At 41.6% G+C, this 19,658-nt stretch overlaps 1 protein-coding gene across 4 annotated transcripts in view; it reads right to left on the bottom strand.

The window, feature by feature from the left end:
* The window catches only part of ARHGEF12 (Rho guanine nucleotide exchange factor 12), an 85,521-nt gene that overhangs the window by 22,049 nt on the left and 43,814 nt on the right, over positions 1-19,658 (bottom strand). For 3 of the 4 annotated variants that reach the window (XM_077919490.1, XM_077919492.1, XM_077919493.1), the window contains 22 exons: positions 19,290-19,347; positions 18,244-18,422; positions 17,630-17,707; positions 16,446-16,565; positions 15,825-15,959; positions 12,946-13,017; positions 10,391-10,483; positions 9,384-9,494; positions 9,028-9,126; positions 8,282-8,324; positions 7,890-7,995; positions 6,930-7,067; positions 6,619-6,651; positions 5,063-5,174; positions 4,557-4,659; positions 4,210-4,419; positions 3,823-3,955; positions 3,506-3,541; positions 2,748-2,902; positions 1,968-2,114; positions 1,404-1,489; positions 87-212 (listed from right to left, as the gene is read on the bottom strand). In XM_077919490.1, coding sequence (XP_077775616.1) covers positions 87-212; positions 1,404-1,489; positions 1,968-2,114; positions 2,748-2,902; positions 3,506-3,541; positions 3,823-3,955; positions 4,210-4,419; positions 4,557-4,659; positions 5,063-5,174; positions 6,619-6,651; positions 6,930-7,067; positions 7,890-7,995; positions 8,282-8,324; positions 9,028-9,126; positions 9,384-9,494; positions 10,391-10,483; positions 12,946-13,017; positions 15,825-15,959; positions 16,446-16,565; positions 17,630-17,707; positions 18,244-18,422; positions 19,290-19,347 — 2,373 coding nt within the window. The remainder of the gene's footprint in view (positions 1-86; positions 213-1,403; positions 1,490-1,967; positions 2,115-2,747; positions 2,903-3,505; positions 3,542-3,822; positions 3,956-4,209; positions 4,420-4,556; positions 4,660-5,062; positions 5,175-6,618; positions 6,652-6,929; positions 7,068-7,889; positions 7,996-8,281; positions 8,325-9,027; positions 9,127-9,383; positions 9,495-10,390; positions 10,484-12,945; positions 13,018-15,824; positions 15,960-16,445; positions 16,566-17,629; positions 17,708-18,243; positions 18,423-19,289; positions 19,348-19,658) is intronic. The other variant, XM_077919491.1, reaches the window with a different exon arrangement.

The following is a 19,658-nucleotide window of genomic DNA, read 5'->3' as shown; positions in this document are numbered from 1 at the left end:
AAAAACCAATCCACATTGGTTTATCCTAATCTACGTGTACCGGTCCTCTAGCAGGTATAAGCTAGATTTATAACAATCAAAATTACCTGGACAAAAGTCTGGAAGCGAGAGTCCTTTTTCTGCCGTGACTTGATCACCTCCAGAGCAAAGGGCTGGTTGCTACAGAAAGTGCCAGTGGCTTGTTTCATTTTCTCCTCCCCTGCTCCACTGAACTGAGACAAGAAACCAAGGGAACCAAATGTAGCAAAGCACAAAGCAAGAAAGGTCATATAATGACATCAAGACTAGCATGCCCTGTTATTCTGTTAACAAAGGAGATGTTGTCAAAAATGTATCCAAAATACGGCCGAGTAGTACAGTGGTACCTCGGGTTAAGTACTTAATTCGTTCCAGAGGTCTGTTCTTAACCTGAAACTGTTCTTAACCTGAAGCACCACTTTAGCTAATGGGGCCTCCTGCTGCTGCTGCGCCACCGGAGCACTATTTCTGTTCTCATCCTGAAGCAAAGTTTTAAACCTGAGGTATTATTTCTGGGTTAGCAGAGTCTGTAACCTGAAGCGTCTGTAACCTGAGGTACCACTGTACCTCAGAAGAACAGCCTTCTATAGCCCCTATTCCCAGTTCTCACCATTGGTCCATCTTTTCAAATAAAAAATTGGAAGAAGGAATTCATGTTATGGTTTAAGTTTCGAATTCCTGTGAAGAATGGCCCATGTAAAACTTAATAAATGGTGATATAAAAAGTAATTTAATGCCAAGTAGATATGGGTGCTACTTATTTTTGGGTGGTATCATGGTGGGGTTAGGGTAACTATAGCTTGCTGAATGCCATTACTAGCACATGCCTACCTAGAATTTCTATGATAAAAGTCTTGTCTCAGGAATGTAGTCTGACAATAGTTTTAATAAGCCATATAAGATCTTGATTCTTCTTGGAATAAAAGGGGGGTTAATCTACAAAACTGATGAAGGAATTTATAACTTGAACATTTCTACAGTGGTTCATTTCCAGTATCACATTCAAATTTTATGCTATCTGAACTTCACAGACAACTTTTAGAGAGATAAACAAGTCCTCCCCCGTTTTGTAGGTCACCTTTAAGCTAAATGACTCATTCATTTATTGTTAATTGAATAAAAGAAGTGCTCAGATAGATGGATACACTGTAAGAGAAATGAAACACGTACACCATACTGAACTCCCTTCATCTTGCACAACTCTTGACTCCCCCAGATCAATGCTATTCTTTCAGAAATGAAGAATTCCTGATAATGGGTTCTCAGACTAGACAAATTGCCAATGTTGACCTGTGGGCTCTATTTGCTACTTCAATCTTTGGTTTCTCAAAACATTTCAGTTTTCAGAAGGAAAGGGGGCGAGAAGCAAACAGAATTCAGTTTACCCAAGTTAACAAGTCCTCTCCAATTTGATCAATAACTGACGTTTCGTTCCTTTTCCTCACTGCTTTCATCTGCTCATTCAATCCAGCTAAATAACCAAGAAAAAGAAGAGAGAGGAAATTACCAACCAATTTCAAACTACTGATGCAATTGCTCCAATCCAATGACGCCTGATGTGCTTGAGAGCAATAAAGAGCTTCCATGTTTAGGCAAACATTGGCCAACCAGTTCAGAGGTAACCCTCACTGTGCTGCCCCTTCCATGTGAGGTGAGTCAAAAGTCCTTGCTTGTGTCAGAAAGCCAAATGCACACCAGAAACTTATGGAGCTTCGTATCAAGAAAGAAAGGATTCAGATATTATAGATCATTGGAAACCCAAGAACAGTATTTTGTAAATATTGCATATCCAATTACTGTTCTGTAAGGTCTCCCTGTTGGGTAAGTTGCACACAGTCGTCTGTTACCTCAGGGTTGCTCTTACTTCAACACAGACGCATTAGGAGCCTGTGCATATTGCCACTACTGTTTTAAAGGAGAGTTGAAAGCAGTTAGATGCCCTCACTAACCATGGAGCTGGAGGATATCTTCCACATTTGAAAATATTTTCCGCAAGTCAGAGTGAGGTAAGATCCCTTCACGGGACACACGCTGATAGAAGACCTGATCAAGAACCTTCAGTGTTCGGACATGAGCACGCTCGGTGTAAAATAACTCTAGAAATAGACAAGAGAGGTGAAATGGCCTTTGCATGGAAAAACCAAAAAGGATGGGAAGAAATTAAACAGATTAAAATCTGGAGCTGGAGAATCAGATTTAGACAATTTCAGGAAACAGATCATCTTGCATAGTCAGCAGCTTTAATCTATGGGGAAACTCTACTTGTTTTTGAGGGCTCCCAAGAGGGAAAACTGAATATGCAAAAAAAGAAGATGTGTTAATGATTGCATTTGGTCCCAAGTAGTGTATTAGCTCCTTTTGGACAAAAAGACTATAGATTTGCATGCACTGAGATTAAGAAATATTCCAGAAAGCTCTGGATTTATGTTCAGATCATGCCTTTCAAAAATATTAGACTGCCTTTTGTAGAAGTCTGAAAAGCCTTCAGGCTGCCCTTTGAGCTGTTCCACCACCTTTCAATCTATCTCGGCTAGATCTTGACCTTAGAAGCTGAACCAGGATAGCCTCCATCCATCCTTCAACATCTGTGTACCTGGATTTCTGAAGCTGAAGTTTGTGAAAAAGATCAATTCCTACTCAGAGCAATCTAATGAAGACAGAGGTGGTACTGGCATGTGGAGGGTTGGGCAATCTAAAGTAAATCTGATCAATGCAAAATAAAAACTTACCATTAATCACTTCCTGCCGTTTAATCTCAGAGGGTTTCAGGCCAAGCAGCACCTCACGGCTCACAAGCTGCTGCCAGTTGGGTGGGTCTGTCTCCATGTCAAAATCAAAGAGCTCATCTTCACTCTGATTATCCACAGCACCCACACTGTCCATCCTGTGAGAAGGGAAGTTTCAGTGAAATATTTTAATTTTAGGAACGGACTTTATGGGATGGGAAGAATAAGAAATGTAAGCTAATAATAAAACACCCCAGAGACTTGATCAAAAAGCCTGTCTTGTGGTTAGAGAAATGGAATGTGTAGATGCCCTCTGCAGATAAAAGCTGCAGCCAGAAACTAAGTGATTTAACTAAAGCAACATTGTAGATTAATGCAAAGGGGTGGAAATCTCTCCTGAAAACATTCCGGTACTGTATTAAAATCTGCAAGTTTTCAAGATGCATTTTTTATTGACACCTTATCCTTATATCAAACAGTCCTGCATTGTGCCTAGGTATCCAAACAGAACTTTATATTAATGTATTTGAATCTGAAAAATAATAATAATAATAAATATATAAAATAAAATAAAATTATACCCCACCCATCTGGCTGGGTTTCCCCAGCCACTCTGGGCAGCTCCCAACAGAATATTAAAAACACCTCTAAATACCTGAAGCCCTCCCTAATCTGAAGGCAGCACAAGCAGATATTTATTCTAGCGAACTCTGCCTAATTCAGGTGTCAGTGACAAAATCTGCTTTCACATTTGTACTCACTTGCGGAAAGATTTTGGTGTTCCTGATTCTGCTAACCTAGAAGGGAAATAATTATTTATCAAACACTGATTGATGGAGAAAGGCAGCCAGTCACAAATCTTATAGCATGGTCTAAAACAAAAGTTCTAGGTTGTGCATAAATGTTCCATACCATCTAGGAGTGTGTTATGCTACATATAGAGTTAGATAACAGGTTAGAAATTTAGAACACCATTGCCTTTCTAGGTTTCTACATAGATTGGTGCCCCATTTTCCTCTCACCCACACCCAGAACAAAGGCTGGGCAATGATGACTTATCCTCAAAGCTAAGACTTGCCTGTCAAACTCTCCTTCCTCTTCCTGCAAATGGTCAAGTGGTGGAGATGGGAAATCAAAGACGGTATTAGGTGTACGAGGCGTACCATCCAGAGAGTCACTAGATGATGGAGTTTCTCCAACTTGCTTCGACCCTAAAAAAATAAAATAAGGGTTTTCTCTCTCAAAATTTGATCAATCACATCCATTTCAAAAATTGCTTCTTGTCTCCACCTCATTTCTCTGCACTGCCATCACCAAGCAAGAAGTAACTGAGTCTTCAGCAGTTAGGGACCTACAACAATCCCAAAAGGACTGCAGCCTACATGTTGGTGAAATTCTGGTGGCAGTTTAACATTCTGGGAAGAGTGCATAAAGCACATAGTTTTTAATCTTATTTTCTTTTCACCTGTTTCGCTATCCTTGCTCCCTTCCTGGGAAAGAAACGTTCCAGCAGCTTGTGGAGACATGAGGTTAGCAGGTGGGTAGGCTGTATCTGTGCCATCGCTGGACCCACTCTGGCGCATCTTGACAGAGTCTTGTGGCTCTGGACTGACGGAGGAAGGTGTGGATAAGTGCTTTGGATGGCGCTGCTTTTGCATTTCCATGGCTCTGCCTACTGGATAGACAAGAAGCAATCAGCTGCAGAGAGATTGTGTTTTCACTCAAATAATCCACCCCACACTAGCAATGCTCAGCTTTGGGACAATCCAGTCAGGAGGCTAGAAAAATAATATATTTCTTCATCTTACATACTTGCATAGCTGTCATGGCGGCTTGGCCTCCTTGGGGGTCCCAGAATATTGGGGAAGACTCTCCTCTTCTTTTCATCTCCTTCCTTCTCTTTCTTTATACTCTGCTGTTGTTGAAAGGAAGTCAAAGAGAGTATTCATTGAGGCAGCCTTCCCACATGAACCCAGTTAAAAAGAATTTTTCATTAGATGTTCGGAACCATGGACACAGGTGAATTGTCTTGCAACATCCTTGTTAGTTCAGAATTATTTTCCACTGTGCAACTGATTTCCAGTGAGGCAAAATGCCTTTGCAGGCTAAAGAGGATTTCTGTGTTCTCAATTAGATCCTATATTGGCAATCAAGAAGTGCAAGTAGCTTCTAATGCAGTATGCTCTAGGAGATAGCGGAAGTATTTAGTAACAGTTAAGACCAAGGTTCTATTAAGGTCAACTACTGTTTTTCATTAGTCTGTCTGCCCGCCAAACTTAGCTGGATAGAAATTCTAACCAAAGATCTGCCACTATTACCTTTATTTTTGGCAGGAACCCAATCCGTCGCTTCTGATCTAGCCCCCGGGGCTCTTTGACTCTCACACCAAGATGTTTCATGTAGGTGAGAACCACATACTGTATGCTTGAACTGTAGGTAAGGTCAAACAGAAATATAAAATATATTTAAGCCACATAAAAAGTAGTATCAGGTTGCTTGAATTAAGCAATGGGGAAATGAGAGAGTAGCAAATTTTTTTCTCTTCACTTAAGGACTTGTCCGGCATCGGAGCATCAGTTTGTACTGCTTCTGCACCACACATTGATACCCTTATTAATGGCCAGCATATCTATTCTGCTTGTAAAGAAATAATAAGCCTGATGACTACAACCGCATTGGCCCAAATATAAGCCACACTTTTTTTTCCAATTTAAGACCCTGAAAAGTTAAGGTGTGGCTTATATTTGTGACTTTTTACCATATGCTGCTGAAAGCTGCTTGGCGGTGGGGGTGGGGGGAGCAGCACGCCTGCCTCCCAGCTGGTTGGTGGAGAGTGCTCCCTAACTACTTGGCGGTTGAGGGGAGTGTTGTGCCCACCTCCCAGCTGGTTGGCGGTGGGGGGGAGCATGCACAGGCCAACCAGCTAGGCAGCGTGCACACCACCAACTAGCTGGGAAACGGGCACACCGCTCTCCCCCATCGCCAAGCACCATGGGAGTGTGCACACCGCCAACCAGCTGGGAGGCAGGCACACCGCTCCCCCCACACACACTGCCAAGCAGCTAGGGAGTGCATGCAGCCTCCTGGTTGGTTGGCGGTGCGCATGCTCCCTAGCTGGTTGGCCTGTGCATGCTTCCCCCCCCCCCCCGCCCCAAGCAGCTAGGGAGTGAGCGCACCACCAACCAGCTGGGAGGCAGGCACCCAGCTCCTCAAGCTGGTGCCAGCTTGAGAAGCGGGGCACCAAGTGTCAGCACTGGCTTGGTGGCCGCACTCGCAAATAAGCCTTGAATTTTAAGGGTGCGGCTTATATGCAGGTGCGGCTTATATTCGGGCCAATACTGTATTAAAACCTGTTTATGCAGCTGGAAATTGAAAGAACACAGGAAGCTGCCATACACTGAGTAAGACCATTGGTCCAGCTAGATCAGTATTGCCCACACTGACTGACGGCAGCTCACTGGGGTTGCAGAGAGGGGACATTCCAAGCCCTACATGAAAATGCTGGGCACTGAACCTAGGACCTTTTGCATGCAAAGCATGTACTCTACTGCTAAGCTATGGAGAAGTTTACATAATCATGTAGAAAGTGAACTAGAAGTTATTGAAAGCAAAATATACCTGATTTGCAAATTTACTGATTGCTGCCAGAAAGTAAAAAGAAACAAAGGGCTGGGGAGCTTTTCACGCTAGAGAAAGATAGGAGTCATAGCACTTAGAGTACTGAGTTTACTGTGTACTGCTTAGAACTTAGAAGTTAAATAGGCCCACACAGCCAGCAGAGGGCTCTCTCTGCCTGGTCACGACACAGACAACACTGAGCAGGATTGTGACAAAGGCACTACTAAATACAGCAGCTACAAAACTATTTGCTTACCTCTTCTCTTCTTCAATGGGTTGAGACGTCATCCTGCAAAGGAAAGTGGCAGAAGAAGCCAATTAGCAGTCGCATCATCATCCTGTTCTAATTCTGCCTGACAAATTCTGAATTACCTATCAGACCAAACTTTTACAGAATGGTATTCTTTTTGAATACCATTCAAAAAGGTCCTTTGAAAAACTGAGTCTTAGTTAGGACTAGATATGAGCCTTATTACAACAAAATGCAGCTGTGATAGACATCACCATCAAATTCCCTTCTCTGCTTATGGAATCCCGAGATACCACATCCAACACATGCACACTTACAGCACTTCTTCAATTTTGGTAATGATCTGCTCTGCACATGCTCTCTCCTTCTCCAGTGTGCTCCGGTCACGAAAACGTTCTGCATCCAGCTTGGCTAGCTCTCCTTCTGCCATGGTCAGCCCCATGCTGCGTTTCTGTCTGAATACATAGGGGAACAGCAGCCTGAATAAAATTACTGGGAAGCAGAACGGAAGAAATGTACACCCATCACTCAGGGCAGCTAACATGTGCCCTCAGGGCATCGTAGCCAGTCATGCCACTATCAAGCTTGTACCCTTGAGCAATTTGCTTCCAACAGACTGTACTTCACACTGCACAAGGTGAAGCTAACAAGTACTTCAAAGTTGTAAGCTTGCAGTGCAGCAACCTTAACATGAAGCACTGATTTTTACACACAGTGACCAGCAAGTACTGGTGTAAACAATCTATGCTGAGCACAGGAACTGCTGGGTCACTGTGAAGTCCTGTCAGGCATGCACAGAATATTAATACCAGGCTAGAAGACCTGCTCATGAAACAGCAACAATAACTGCCTATCTTTCTTTAATGTCACAGAAATGAGTTTCTTGGACTCTGGAAGTTTCCCACACAGAGAATTTATCTCGGCAAAAAGAAGTTCTGAATTTTGAAGAGGAATATTTTTAAAATAATAATTATTTTACAGTGATCAATTTCACTGAAAAGCAGAGACTTTCTCTTCCCAGGAAGGACTGACTCTATGGAGGTCAGCTGCTTGGCAGGGCAGCTGAAAAGAGCTAAACAGGAAAGGCTGAGGCCGCAACCCTTCCTACTGCTCCTTCTGCTGCTGTGAAAGGGCAGAAGCCAAACCCTCTCCAAAAGGCTTCAATGCTTTGGCCTATGCTCTAGTCATCCCATACTGGGACCATGCCAGAAAGTCAGAAAGAAGATGCAGAATTACTCTCTGAAGCCAGCAGAAAGCCACACAGAATCAATATATACCTAAAATCTTCAAGGTGCCTCTGGACTTCAGGAAAAACTTTATCTTGCATAGTTTGAATATAGTGGCGGTGCAATTCTTCAGGAATCAAGTCTAGCCTTCTCTTTTCTGCAGGTAAAAGGAAGAAATGTCAATCTGTTTCACTCAGAATGAAAGACTTCTCTGTGATATATTTTTTTCTTGGGTCCTGAAGCATGGATTATCTTCCTGCCCAGTTACCAAAGGATTTAGCAGCCCACAGCAGGTCTGCATTACATAAACACCAATGCAATTTCTTTCTGTCTCCCAAATTCAGCTCTGTGATATTACAGGGAGTCTTGTGAGGACACAAAACCCCTTCAGTATAGGTGCTTATCAGAAAGCATTCTCAATGCAAGATTTAAAATAATCTTACCTAGATCTGCAGAAATTTCTTCTGGGACTGGGACTTTCAGATTCTGCAACAATAAAAAGGTAAAAGTGCAATCCATCAGTCTAGGCACCTTCACATCCTCAGAGAAGTCCTCCGACTGCACATCATCTCAGGGTGTGTACATGCATGTATGCACGCACACATGCGCGCACACACAAAGCATGAGGCATACAACCTTTTACTGTGTTGGGTCCCTTGATCGAGACTGTTATGAACTGGTTCACGTGTCACATTAGTTTTAGATTCACATTAAACTATGGCTTAATGTGAATAAGCCGTTATTGTGATGTGCCTTCCCTTCTACTGCTTCTACTACTTCTACAAACCAAGTTCTGCATTTTCCAAATAAACAACAAGCCAGATTCCGACACATTTCATCTGTGGCATGGCAGCTGCAGGAGAAGAAGGGGAGCACCGTGGAAACTTGTTCACAGTAACCCATAGTGTGTTTTAAACTTTGGTTTAATGTGATATGTAAGCTGAGCAAAGATCCACACCTAAAAATTAATTAGTTAGTCTAAGAACTACATCTAAATATTAATCTGCCTTGGAAATATAAGGGACTCTGCCTACTCTGCCTCAATGTGAACATTTGGTTACAGAGCAATTATGATGATTTAAAGTTAAAACTTGCTCCCTGAGACCATCAAATCAAAGATCAGTAAAGCAAAATTAGTTGCAATTAGTAATACATATAGGAAGAATGGTATGCGTGCTTTGGAACTTACTGCAGCTCGATCCAAGAAGAACTGGTTAAACTCACTAAAGACACGCCGAGTCTCTTTGGAGTTTGTTTGTTTGTACAGGTCCGCAAAAAGATAGCAAAGCTATGAGGAAAGAAAAGGATTTTTTTAAAGGATATTCTAATGGAGTTACAATTTCCTTCGAGAAACACAAGACCAACACCAGCAGCTGAGTTGCTTTGAGCATTAACTTCATTTCTGAACTAAATTTAAAATCTGAAAATAAATAAGGGTTTTTCTTCCTGAACCCAAAAGGCTATAACTGCATGGAAATAGGTTAAATAGAAATTCAAAATCCATTAGATCCACAACATGATACTACATCTAGAATGGCATCTTACCAATGAAGCAGGGTCAAACTGGGACACGACATGATGCAGGAAGACAGACAGGTGAGCAGGGCGAGATTTCAACAGCTCTATATTCTGGAAACAGCTACACTGCCCATTGATCTGTACATACAGATGAGACAATATCAGAACCAGCATCTCCAAGATATCTGCCTCTTCCCTCCCTCATTTTGTTGATTCAGAAAAACTTGGCATAAGCTTGCTTCCTTTTCCTTTCACACCACCCTGCATTTTAACACAGTTTCTAAACACACACATTTAACCTCCTTATAAATCTCCAGTCAGTCAAAATACTTTGGAAGAGATGGGCTTATTTATTTATTTTAATATAAATGCTACTTTTCATTCATATGATTACAAATATTAATGTGGTTCACATTATTCATAAAACAATTGAAATCAATAAATATCAACAGCAGAAACATCCAAATATATAATTTCAGGAACTAAAGCAGCCAGAACAAGGAAACAAAAAAAGGAGGGGGGGAGAATATCCTCCTCCGTTTAAGGCACTCTCCAACAGGGCCAAAGGATTATTTTGCTTTACTGCCGGTTTTGTTCTAAAGGTGTAGACCATTATAACTGGTAGCTTCTGCAAAGCAATAGTATATTTTTTATTATTATCAAGGTCCTGATGACCGGGAAAATCAAAGGCCACTTTCCTACAGAAGGGAAGCAGGGTTAGAAATGATAACCCCAAGTCCCGCCCCTCTTCTGTACCAGGACTAGAAAATCCAGTAAAGCTACTAACTTAAGCATATTTACAAATTAGGATAGAAAAAATGGCTCCCAGCCCATACCTTTTAAAACAAAAAATCCCAATAAATTACTGCTGGCTATCAATGACTCCTCTAACAAGTTTAATAGAATTTTCCCAAGGGGGCTCCTACCACCACCAAAACAAAATTCTGCATGAACAAACCTGTCACATAACCATAGAGAAGCAATCACACCACAACCAGCCTTTTACATTAAGAAGAGAACAGTTAAAACTTCACCTGCTCCTGTTCACCATCAAAGTCATCATCTTCTGCTCCTATGATTGGAGGTGCAATACGACTGGAGGGACTTCCGATACTGGATTGAGAGTCCTAGCATTGACAAAGGAAGAAACAAATAATAATCCAAGGAACTGCTCTTTTGACGAATGGGATAAAACAAGGGCGTTCTGTTTAGTATTTTTATTCAGCTGATTAGTTTGGGATAAAAACAAGAACCGGTGATGTTTGTTTGTTATAATAACACTACTTAATTTATCCACATCATGTATGCTGCAAGGGTCTTTCTAAAATTACACTGCAGTGAATCCACTGAAATTCAGCAGTCAGAATTATGTAGCACAGTTATGGAAAATGACGTTGTGTATAATTTATCTTCAAAAAAAGGTATTTGAGCCATTACCCATATTTATATGTGTAGCAAGCACTGTATATGTGCTTACATGGAGAATTATAGACCATTGTAAACAACTACAGTGGAATATACGGGAAATATGTGTGAGAGATCAAGACATCATCAGGATCCTGCTTCTGTTCCCTCTGGATTGACTCCTCTCAAACCAATAGGGTGTCTTACATCATCTGCCCAACGGATCAGAACAGAACATGCTAATTCTTGCTTCAGCAGAGCTGGTTGTTTGCAGGATTTGTTTTGTTTTCATTTTAAGTGAGCTGTTCTTGATGTAATGATATGCCTTACATCCTTGCCCAATCACAAAAGTCTTTGGAGAAGTCACTGCTAGTGGCCTATGACTTCAATGTGTGGTGCTACCAGCCAACATCTATCTACCAGCTCAGTAACTCCATCCTGGCTCAGATCAGACCCCCCTCACTGCTGAACTTCTGGTGTTTGATGAAGAACTTTTGTTATTGTTTATTTTTATTTCAGTGACTATTTCAAGTAAACCAAGTTTGTCTAATTTTAACTGGTTTCAGCTATATAGTATCTCTTTTGCAGCCTTATACCACTGCTTAGATACTATGTTGTTAAGCACTATATAAACGGTTGCGATATAAATGAATGAATGAGTAGTATGTTTATAAAATGTTGTCAACCACTTTGCGGATTGCAGTAAAAAAAGTGGGGTATAAACATAGAGGGAAAACACAAATTATCTTCCTTAATAGCAAGGCAGAACTAACCCAAGCACTGCTAGTTTGCCCCTCAAGTTCAAGGGCACTCAAAGAAAAGGACAAAACACTTCAAACCCACATGCTGCAATCCTTGCTCATTAAGTTATATAATCCTTCTAACTAAGTACACAGAAGACATCCACATGGGCCCATAGCTGCTGTTCAATGCACAAACCAATAGCTGAGTCAGCCTATTAATCTATCTAACCCAGCACTATCAATGAACTGGCAGCTGCTCTCATGAGGAAGCCCTGCTTTCTCATATCCTTTTAACTGAAAATGCTGAGGACTGAACCTAGGAATGTCTGCCTGAGCTCTGGCACAGACCTATCAGCCCCTCCCTTCAGCCTTGCGTTGAGTGGCAATTCTCAATTGATTACAACAAGGGAGTTGCTCTGATAAATACAAAATCCTGGCTGGCACATTAGGAAGCATTCAACAAAAGACAATAAAATAAACGAATGAAATCTCTTGTTTCTTAACACAAATTTCTCAACAGCCTTGATTTTTATAAAGATGAATTTCTACAACAAAATGAATTCAAGATTAAAGTGTCATCTGAAAAGGCTGGAACCAATTCACATCTAGAACAGGGACTCTTGACAGTAAGGCTATACCAGAAGTTGCTATCTAAATCTTCATGGTTGCTGTGGAGGTTGTTGTTGCCATTCCTCTGTCTTGAGAGACAATGCAGTGCACCTCCAGGGGTGAAGTCAAACCGCTGCATTAGCAACACCAAAGGGATCTCCTTGGGGTCAAGCTTCGGTAGTGTGTATGGAGGTCCTGGACTGCCCAGATGACAAGACCTCTCTCCTGTCATCACTAATGTGGTCCAAAGGAAAGCAGATCAATACATCTGGCACCAGTCCTGTTGCAGGAGCTGCCAGAAGGAGGCAACCAAGGTGCCATCCAACCGGCTTAGGGACTCTGCTCTGGATTTGCATAGAGTTTACTCCTCAGCCTTTTCTTCTCTTGAATATATCCCGCAAGGCAGCAGAGGTTTAGGATAAGACTTTTCCTTCTCCTAGATAGGCTACTTTCCCAAGTTGACGAGCCCCACCTGCCCCTCACTTCCTTCTACAGCACATGCAAAAACCTTCTTGACTGTTGGACCCACTATTGGTCTCATCGACTCAATCCACCACTGCCTGTCTTTGCATGTAACAGAAGTTCCTAGCTCACTGAGAGTTTGAGACCCATCAGCTACCCTCACCTGATTTAGCTGGCCAGTCATAGCATTTTCCCAGGGTGTGGCCACTGTCACATGCTGACAGTTTCTAGGAGCCACTGGTGAAAGCTGAGTGCAGGGTGGGAACCAAAGGTGGACAAACAACCCCAGAAGGAGCCATACATGTCCCACACTAGAGATACTACCCCTCCCCTAACACCTCATACACCCAAAATCTTTATCATACACTCACAGTATCTTGCGTCTCACTCTTCTCTGGGCTCTCGTCCAGATAGATTCGTTCCTTCAGGCCACCCCGGGGACTCTGGGAAGAACAAAGAGAGAAAGTTTTCTCAGTGCTTGCCGTATCAAAAAATGAGAACAAACAGGAAAGGACGATCCCATGACTCCTGAACTCATACATTTGTAAAGTATACATTAGAGCTAAAACAACATTAATGGGCACCACCAACATCATATAGTGTATATGAGTAACCAAGTTCTATATTCTTCTGCAATAAAGCAAAACTTGTTAACGCAGCATACTGAGGATGTTAAAAGAATGGTATAGTATCCTCCCCGAGATACTGTTATCTCAAAATCATTTGGCCTTAAAATCTCATTGGGACATGAAAGAGAAACAAACTTAATTTTAGACATAGAGCCTTCATGATTTCTGGCTTGCTCCTCTTTTTAAACACTGTTTTCAAAAAAACACAGCTGGCAACACAATCTTGCACAAGTCTACCAAGATGTAAGATCCACCTAGTTTTGCTGGACTTATTCCCAGCAAGTATAGGATTGTGGCAGAAAATGCACCTCAGTATTAAAAAGATAATCAAAGTGGCTAAATGATCCACTATTTAACTGTAATTGTTTATACAATGCTAATACTTCATCTTAACCATGAGAAGCCTACAAGAAATTTTATGCAAATCTCTCTAAGAATTTTGCCTCCTTTGGAGGAAAGATATACTGTGGTTTTGGGGGTTTTTATGCCTAGGATCCCCATCCCACTTTATATTAAATCCTCATTTTTCTCTCAAAATTATATTTACTAAAATGGTGTGCATGCACATGCACACACACTTACTTGAAAGTTTAGGTAAATAACTGTTCAACTACTTTCTTAGAGTAAAGAGAAGAGCCTCCATTTCTGATAAATTCCAAATTGCAGTCATTTTTAAAGCTGGATTATGGGCCTAAATTGAGAGTCTTCTTTCATTCAACCTGAAAATGCCCAGTGATACCAAAGGCTACCAAAACGTCACTTAATAGCAATCATGTTTCAAAAGTAAATGGAAAGGGAACATCAGCCTCCTCCCCAAAACAGCCGGTACAGAATTATAAGCTTTAGACTCCCCCTCCCCATCAATTACTCCCTGCTTATGAACTTTGTAGAAGTCATATAAATAGCATTTCCTATTTGTAACATGTACAACTTGTTTTAATAAAGAAAATCATGGCAGAATAATGTACGTATAGCCTAACATGAAAAGTGTATTTGTGTGTATCTCAAGTATTGTCCTTTTTATATAAATGTATAATAATGCATTTACAAAAATAATTTTAAAACCTCTGCATTTGTTAAAGTCTGATGTATGTACTTTGATTGCTGCCTCAGAGACAATCCTCTACATTTACAGTATGGAGATCTTGAGGGAATAGCTCATTCAAAATGGGTTGCTGTGTGCCTTCACAGCATGCAGCAATCAATCGTAATAAGTGTATTTTGCTTGGCAGTGGGGTGTCAGGAAAAAAATCATTCTGTTCTGCTCAGGTGAGGAAAAAAATGAAAGAGAGGTGTGGTGGTAAGAGACCACCCACTGAAATTCCACAAACGTGGCAAGCAATCCACTGCCCCCGCAATGCACTAATGAACTTCCACAGCAGCAATGACTGCAGATGATTAGGGCTATTTTTGCTTATCAGATTCTCTGCAGAAAAGGGAAATCTGGATTGAAGCTTAAAGGGGGTTGTACTGTGATGATGGCATTGTAAGAATGCTGGGGGTGGGACTGGGTGTACAAACAGCAGCAATTCAGCAGCAACTCCACAAAAAACTCCTGTCTGAAAGCATTCCAAGTATACAGCTTCAAAGTACTTGCTTCTGCCAGGTTAGGAATCTAGTGTTCACATCTGTGCGGCACCATTCATAAACATATGCCAGTAATTAAAACTATCAAGTTTACAATAGTGTCACAGATTTTTAAAAGTCACTATTTAAAAAATTAGGTGATGGAGGGGAGGGGAGTGATGTGATGTAATGTAAGACAGTCACTACCCAAAAGAGAAAATAGCATTTAGTTCTCTTGCTTTAAACCTGGAAATATATTAATCTAGGCTAGCATGCAATGGTTTAGGTTGCCCTGAGCCCTACCCAAATATTTCAATTCACAAAAAAACAGTTGGAAAGGGACTGAGATGTCTGTGGTAGGAATCAAGCTCCTGCCCCTTCCCTTTAATGGCAAATTGCCCCTAAAAGTTTGAGTCATTCTAACCACAAAATGGCTTCTAACATGTTCTGAAAGGTACTGTTATTCCCCTTGGTTCTCTAGGAGAGGCCAGCACTGCTGTTCTCTGCACAGCAACTGGGTGCGTGCCAGGAAACCCCGGGCTTGAAAAATATGGCACTCCTTCTCCAGGCTGCCAATGAAGACTCACACAGCAGGCTTCCACACAACACTGGATTCTGTCCTCACACCTTTCTTTCTAAGTATGCAGACTAACAGCTTAAGCATCTGAAAGGTAGGAGAGGCAACAGGAAGAATACAGAAGCAGGAATTATTTGTGGGATCAAAACTGGGCTTGAAAAGGTGGGTTCAAATTCCTGCTAGGCCAGGAGGCTCACAGGGTCATCTTGGTCAAGTCACTAAGTCAGTCAAACTCACCTCATAAGATTGCACATAAAGCCACCTGGCACTCTTTGGAGGAAGGCAGGAGAAACAGGATAGAAACAGCAATTTTTAAGGAAGATGTCAAGTGACATGGACACTAAAACCACCACAACTCTTTCAAACTGGGTCTCACTTGCTTCTATCAGAAGAGGATTGGTTGCCTTCCAAATACAAGATACTGGCCAAGACAAAACTCACTAATCAAGTCACATGTTACTTCAAGCAAAGTGCTCACCTCAGCTGTGTCACTATTTAACTGGGAGCCATCACCAAAACTGCAGTCTCCTTTGTTCAGCCCATCCCCGCTCTCAGTCTCTACCTCGCTGATCTGCAAAGACTCTGCCACAGACTTGGAAGATAAAACTCCATCCTGTAAATAGACAGACAAGGGTAAGAAACACCAAGCACCCCATATAGTGGTGCTTTAACAAAAATTTTAAAAGAGTGAGCTATATCAGAAGAGGGACATGTAAAATTTTGCAGGTCCCTGATGAGAACTATGCAAAACACATCATGGCCTCTAATTTAAGGGATCCTCAAAACTTTACAAAAGGGCCAGGCATCTGCATACAGCTATATTTAACCCTACTAAACAATTTGAACAAGGTATGTGTGTAATTACTCATAAAAAGGCTTTAAATCCTCTGCATAATGATCTCCTCATCAATCATCAGTTTCTATGAGCTCAATCAGAAATGAGACCAAGCTTTAACTTGTGTGTACTTTAATTTACTGCACTCAGAGAACACTGCAAGCTTGTGCAAACCGGCACAGACAGAGCTGGGAACAGTTTCCTCCTCCCACACAACATTCCCTTCTAGGATAGTCTGATCAAGACTGCAAGCATTCCCATTACCTGAATAGAGCCTGTTGCCTTGGACAACTGTTCCTGCAGCTGAGGGATGTGCTTCTTGGCTTCCTGGATCTCCTTGAGCAGTTTTGGAGTGGGAGTGCGGCCGTAATCTTCTTGCAAGGACTAAAACAATTTAAAGATTTGGAGAATCATTCCATCATTATGATCCCCTGGTTTTATTTACAGGCCAAGTTTCAAATACTAATTAAGCCACGTTTTCAGCACCCACCTTATTCTTGTGACTGTAATTTGTTTTACACTGTTTTTTAATATTGAATGTTAAATTGTAAGAAATAAAAATAAATAAATACTATTCCTACTAATGAAGTCAGTTCAGTGAGAGAATGTCGGAGACAAAAAGGGCTGAAGGTCACTGGGAGGCCACAGACAAGGACTCCATAGCCTTGTAAAGATAAATTAGTTTGAATTGGTGAAGTGCTCTGTAGTATACAAAAATGTGGCAGACATAAAATTACTAAAAACTGTATATATACACACATAGTTCTGCAATTACACTGAAGACTAAAAACAACTCTATACAGGTTTCTATAGCCATTTGTCCCCTTTCCCTCCATGTTAGCAACCAATGATTCAAGTTAATGTAATGGCTGGGATAAGGAGGCAATGTGCCTCCCAAATCTGAAAATAAATTAACTTGAAACATTGCCTAAGAATAATAAACTGCACTAATATTCACTTCCAGAGGTTCTGTGACTTTTTGTTTCTCTAAGGCAGGGGTCAGCAAGGTTTACCCTGCCTGGACCAGTTCACTCCAGTGGAGATCCCTGTGTGGGCCAGATCGTCTGTGCACATGCCCCCGCAATTTCCGGCGTCTGCGTCAATGCGATTTTCAGCACCGCGGAAGTGAGTTCCCAAGCTGCGCTGTGCCTCTTCAGAACAGCGTGCGGGGACTCGCCAAGCAGTCAGCTCGGTTCGGGGGCGGCTCATGGGCCCATTAAATGACCCTGTGGGCCGCTTTTGGCCCATGGGCCTCAGGTTGCTGACCCCTGCTCTAAGGGAACATGAAGATGCCTCCCTGAGAAACATTCAATGCAGACTTAATCTTAGAGCTTTCAAATGTACAATCATTCCTGCACTGTGCTTGGGATTCAGGTGTTAAACCAGGTTAAATGGCCGATTTAGGAAGCAGCATTCTTTTTTCTCTCCAAAAGATTCCTCTTTGGTACCTGTAGCCTCTCCTGCTCCTTCTGAAGCATCTTCCTCAAAATATCCACCTTCTGGCTATGAACAATATTATTTTCCTCCTGATAGGAAGAGAAGGCAAAACATAATTACAAGGCAAGTTCAACTGTTCTCAAATAGATCTTCTACAAAGTATTCTGAATTGCTCACAGTATGTTAAAACACATTATAAGTTATCCATACTTATTTTTGTATTTAAGACAGCACAATCACTGGGTTAATTTTATTTCTTAGCAGGGACATGTTTGTTGCATTTTCATTATCATGTGATCCTCTCTCCTTGCCTTCAGCAGAGAATCAAATTTATGGATGACAGATGGGCTGGATAAAATACTATTTCAAGCAGCAGCATAACAGATCAACAGCAGTGCCACCCACTGCTATCCCAATTCTGCCTCTTTCTCATGCCTCCATATAAATACAACAATTTGAGTTCTGTGGCAATATGGCTAGGTAGAGACATATATATTGTAGCAGACTAATCAGATGCATCGCAGGACTTAAGACTTTATTACCATTAGAGTGGTTGGGGCAGGACAAAGGACATTTTCATACCACATAGTCTAACCCACTTCTCCCGAAACCTGCTAGATCTTACCCCCATCAACACCGGGCTGGTAATTCTCTCTGTGTTTCCAGATGTTCCAGGCGAGTGTGGAGATGTCATGATGGGAGACATATGTCCAAATGCTACTGGATCCATCTCAGAATCAGCCAGTGGAATCTGGGGCGACCCAGGTGGGCGCCCTTGCACAGTGAGTGCTACATAGGAGCCCGCTGCAGAGACAGGACAAAATCCCATTTATTTTTGGTCTTGTGATCCGAGAGGAAAAAGTCTATCCATTCAGAAAACCAACTTCTCATGCTAAGATACCTGCCAAGACTACTAACTGAGAGAACACATGCAAGCAAGCAAAACCCACTTTAGCCATTAAGTATCGACCCAGGATTCCTAAAGTGTGATGCTTGTCAGGGTATTGTGTACATTAGAAAAGGTGCAACAGAGGAAGCAGATTCCTTCTGTTTTCTCAAGCACCCACCACATGTATACTTATGGCACTGGAGCACCAACAATGTGTGCAGTACCACAGGAGCCAAGGAAGCACAGAGTTGTCCTGGGCCAAATAATCCCTGTTTAAAGAAGTTGGTCATATGATCATTCCACCTGCTTCAGCTATAGTGCAGAGAATCAAGACAACTAAGCATGACAAGCACAGGTTTAATATCAACTGAATAATGTTGACAAGATGAAGAATTAAATGTGAAGGACTATCAGATAAGCAATTTCTCCCCTAGCTTTTAACAAAACAAGCAGCGGAAGTCACCTGCTAGTCAAATAGGTTTAACTGTCTCATAGACTGTGAGAGTTTTAAAAAAATATTTATTATTATATATTAAAAAATTTATACCGCCCTATACCCGCAGGTCTTAAGGTTCATACCCACAGGTTCATAGTTTTCCAAATTATGCCAGATTCTATTTAATACTATGATCCTGAAATGCACCCCAATGCCTTCTGACAGTAATAAAGCAGTATCATGGCTAGAATCCCATTACAAACTGTCCCCTGGCTCAACTCGGACAGTTCAACCTCCATGATTCAGCCCAGGGAGAACAATAGCAGTTTGTCCTTAGTTTACTCACACTTTATCAGCTTCACCACCTCCAAATGGTTTGAGTGAGTTACCAGAGTCCCATTCACCTAGGAAGAGGTAATAGCTGTGTGAATTTGCGTTTTCAATTGTACATGACATGGGTCTTCCATGCTACAAAGCTAAACTGATTTCACTTCCTTCATGCCTTTTAACAGGAACTATGCTCCAACAGCATGATAGACAAGAATGCCCTGAAATATCGAACTAAAACAGTAGAAGATTTTCATCACAGGCATCAGACATACAATTTAACAACAGATAAAACCTTTGGAGTCATACTCTTAGATTGTTTTAGAGCCAAATATTCACTTAGCCAGTGTGGTGTAGTGGTTAAGAGTGGTAGACTCATAATATGGGG

The sequence above is a fragment of the Podarcis muralis genome, chromosome 15, assembly GCF_964188315.1.
Source record: "Podarcis muralis chromosome 15, rPodMur119.hap1.1, whole genome shotgun sequence".
Lineage (NCBI taxonomy): Eukaryota > Metazoa > Chordata > Lepidosauria > Squamata > Lacertidae > Podarcis > Podarcis muralis.
The sequence above is the reverse complement of the archived record's forward strand: the minus strand, read 5'-3'. Positions and strand labels throughout refer to the sequence as shown.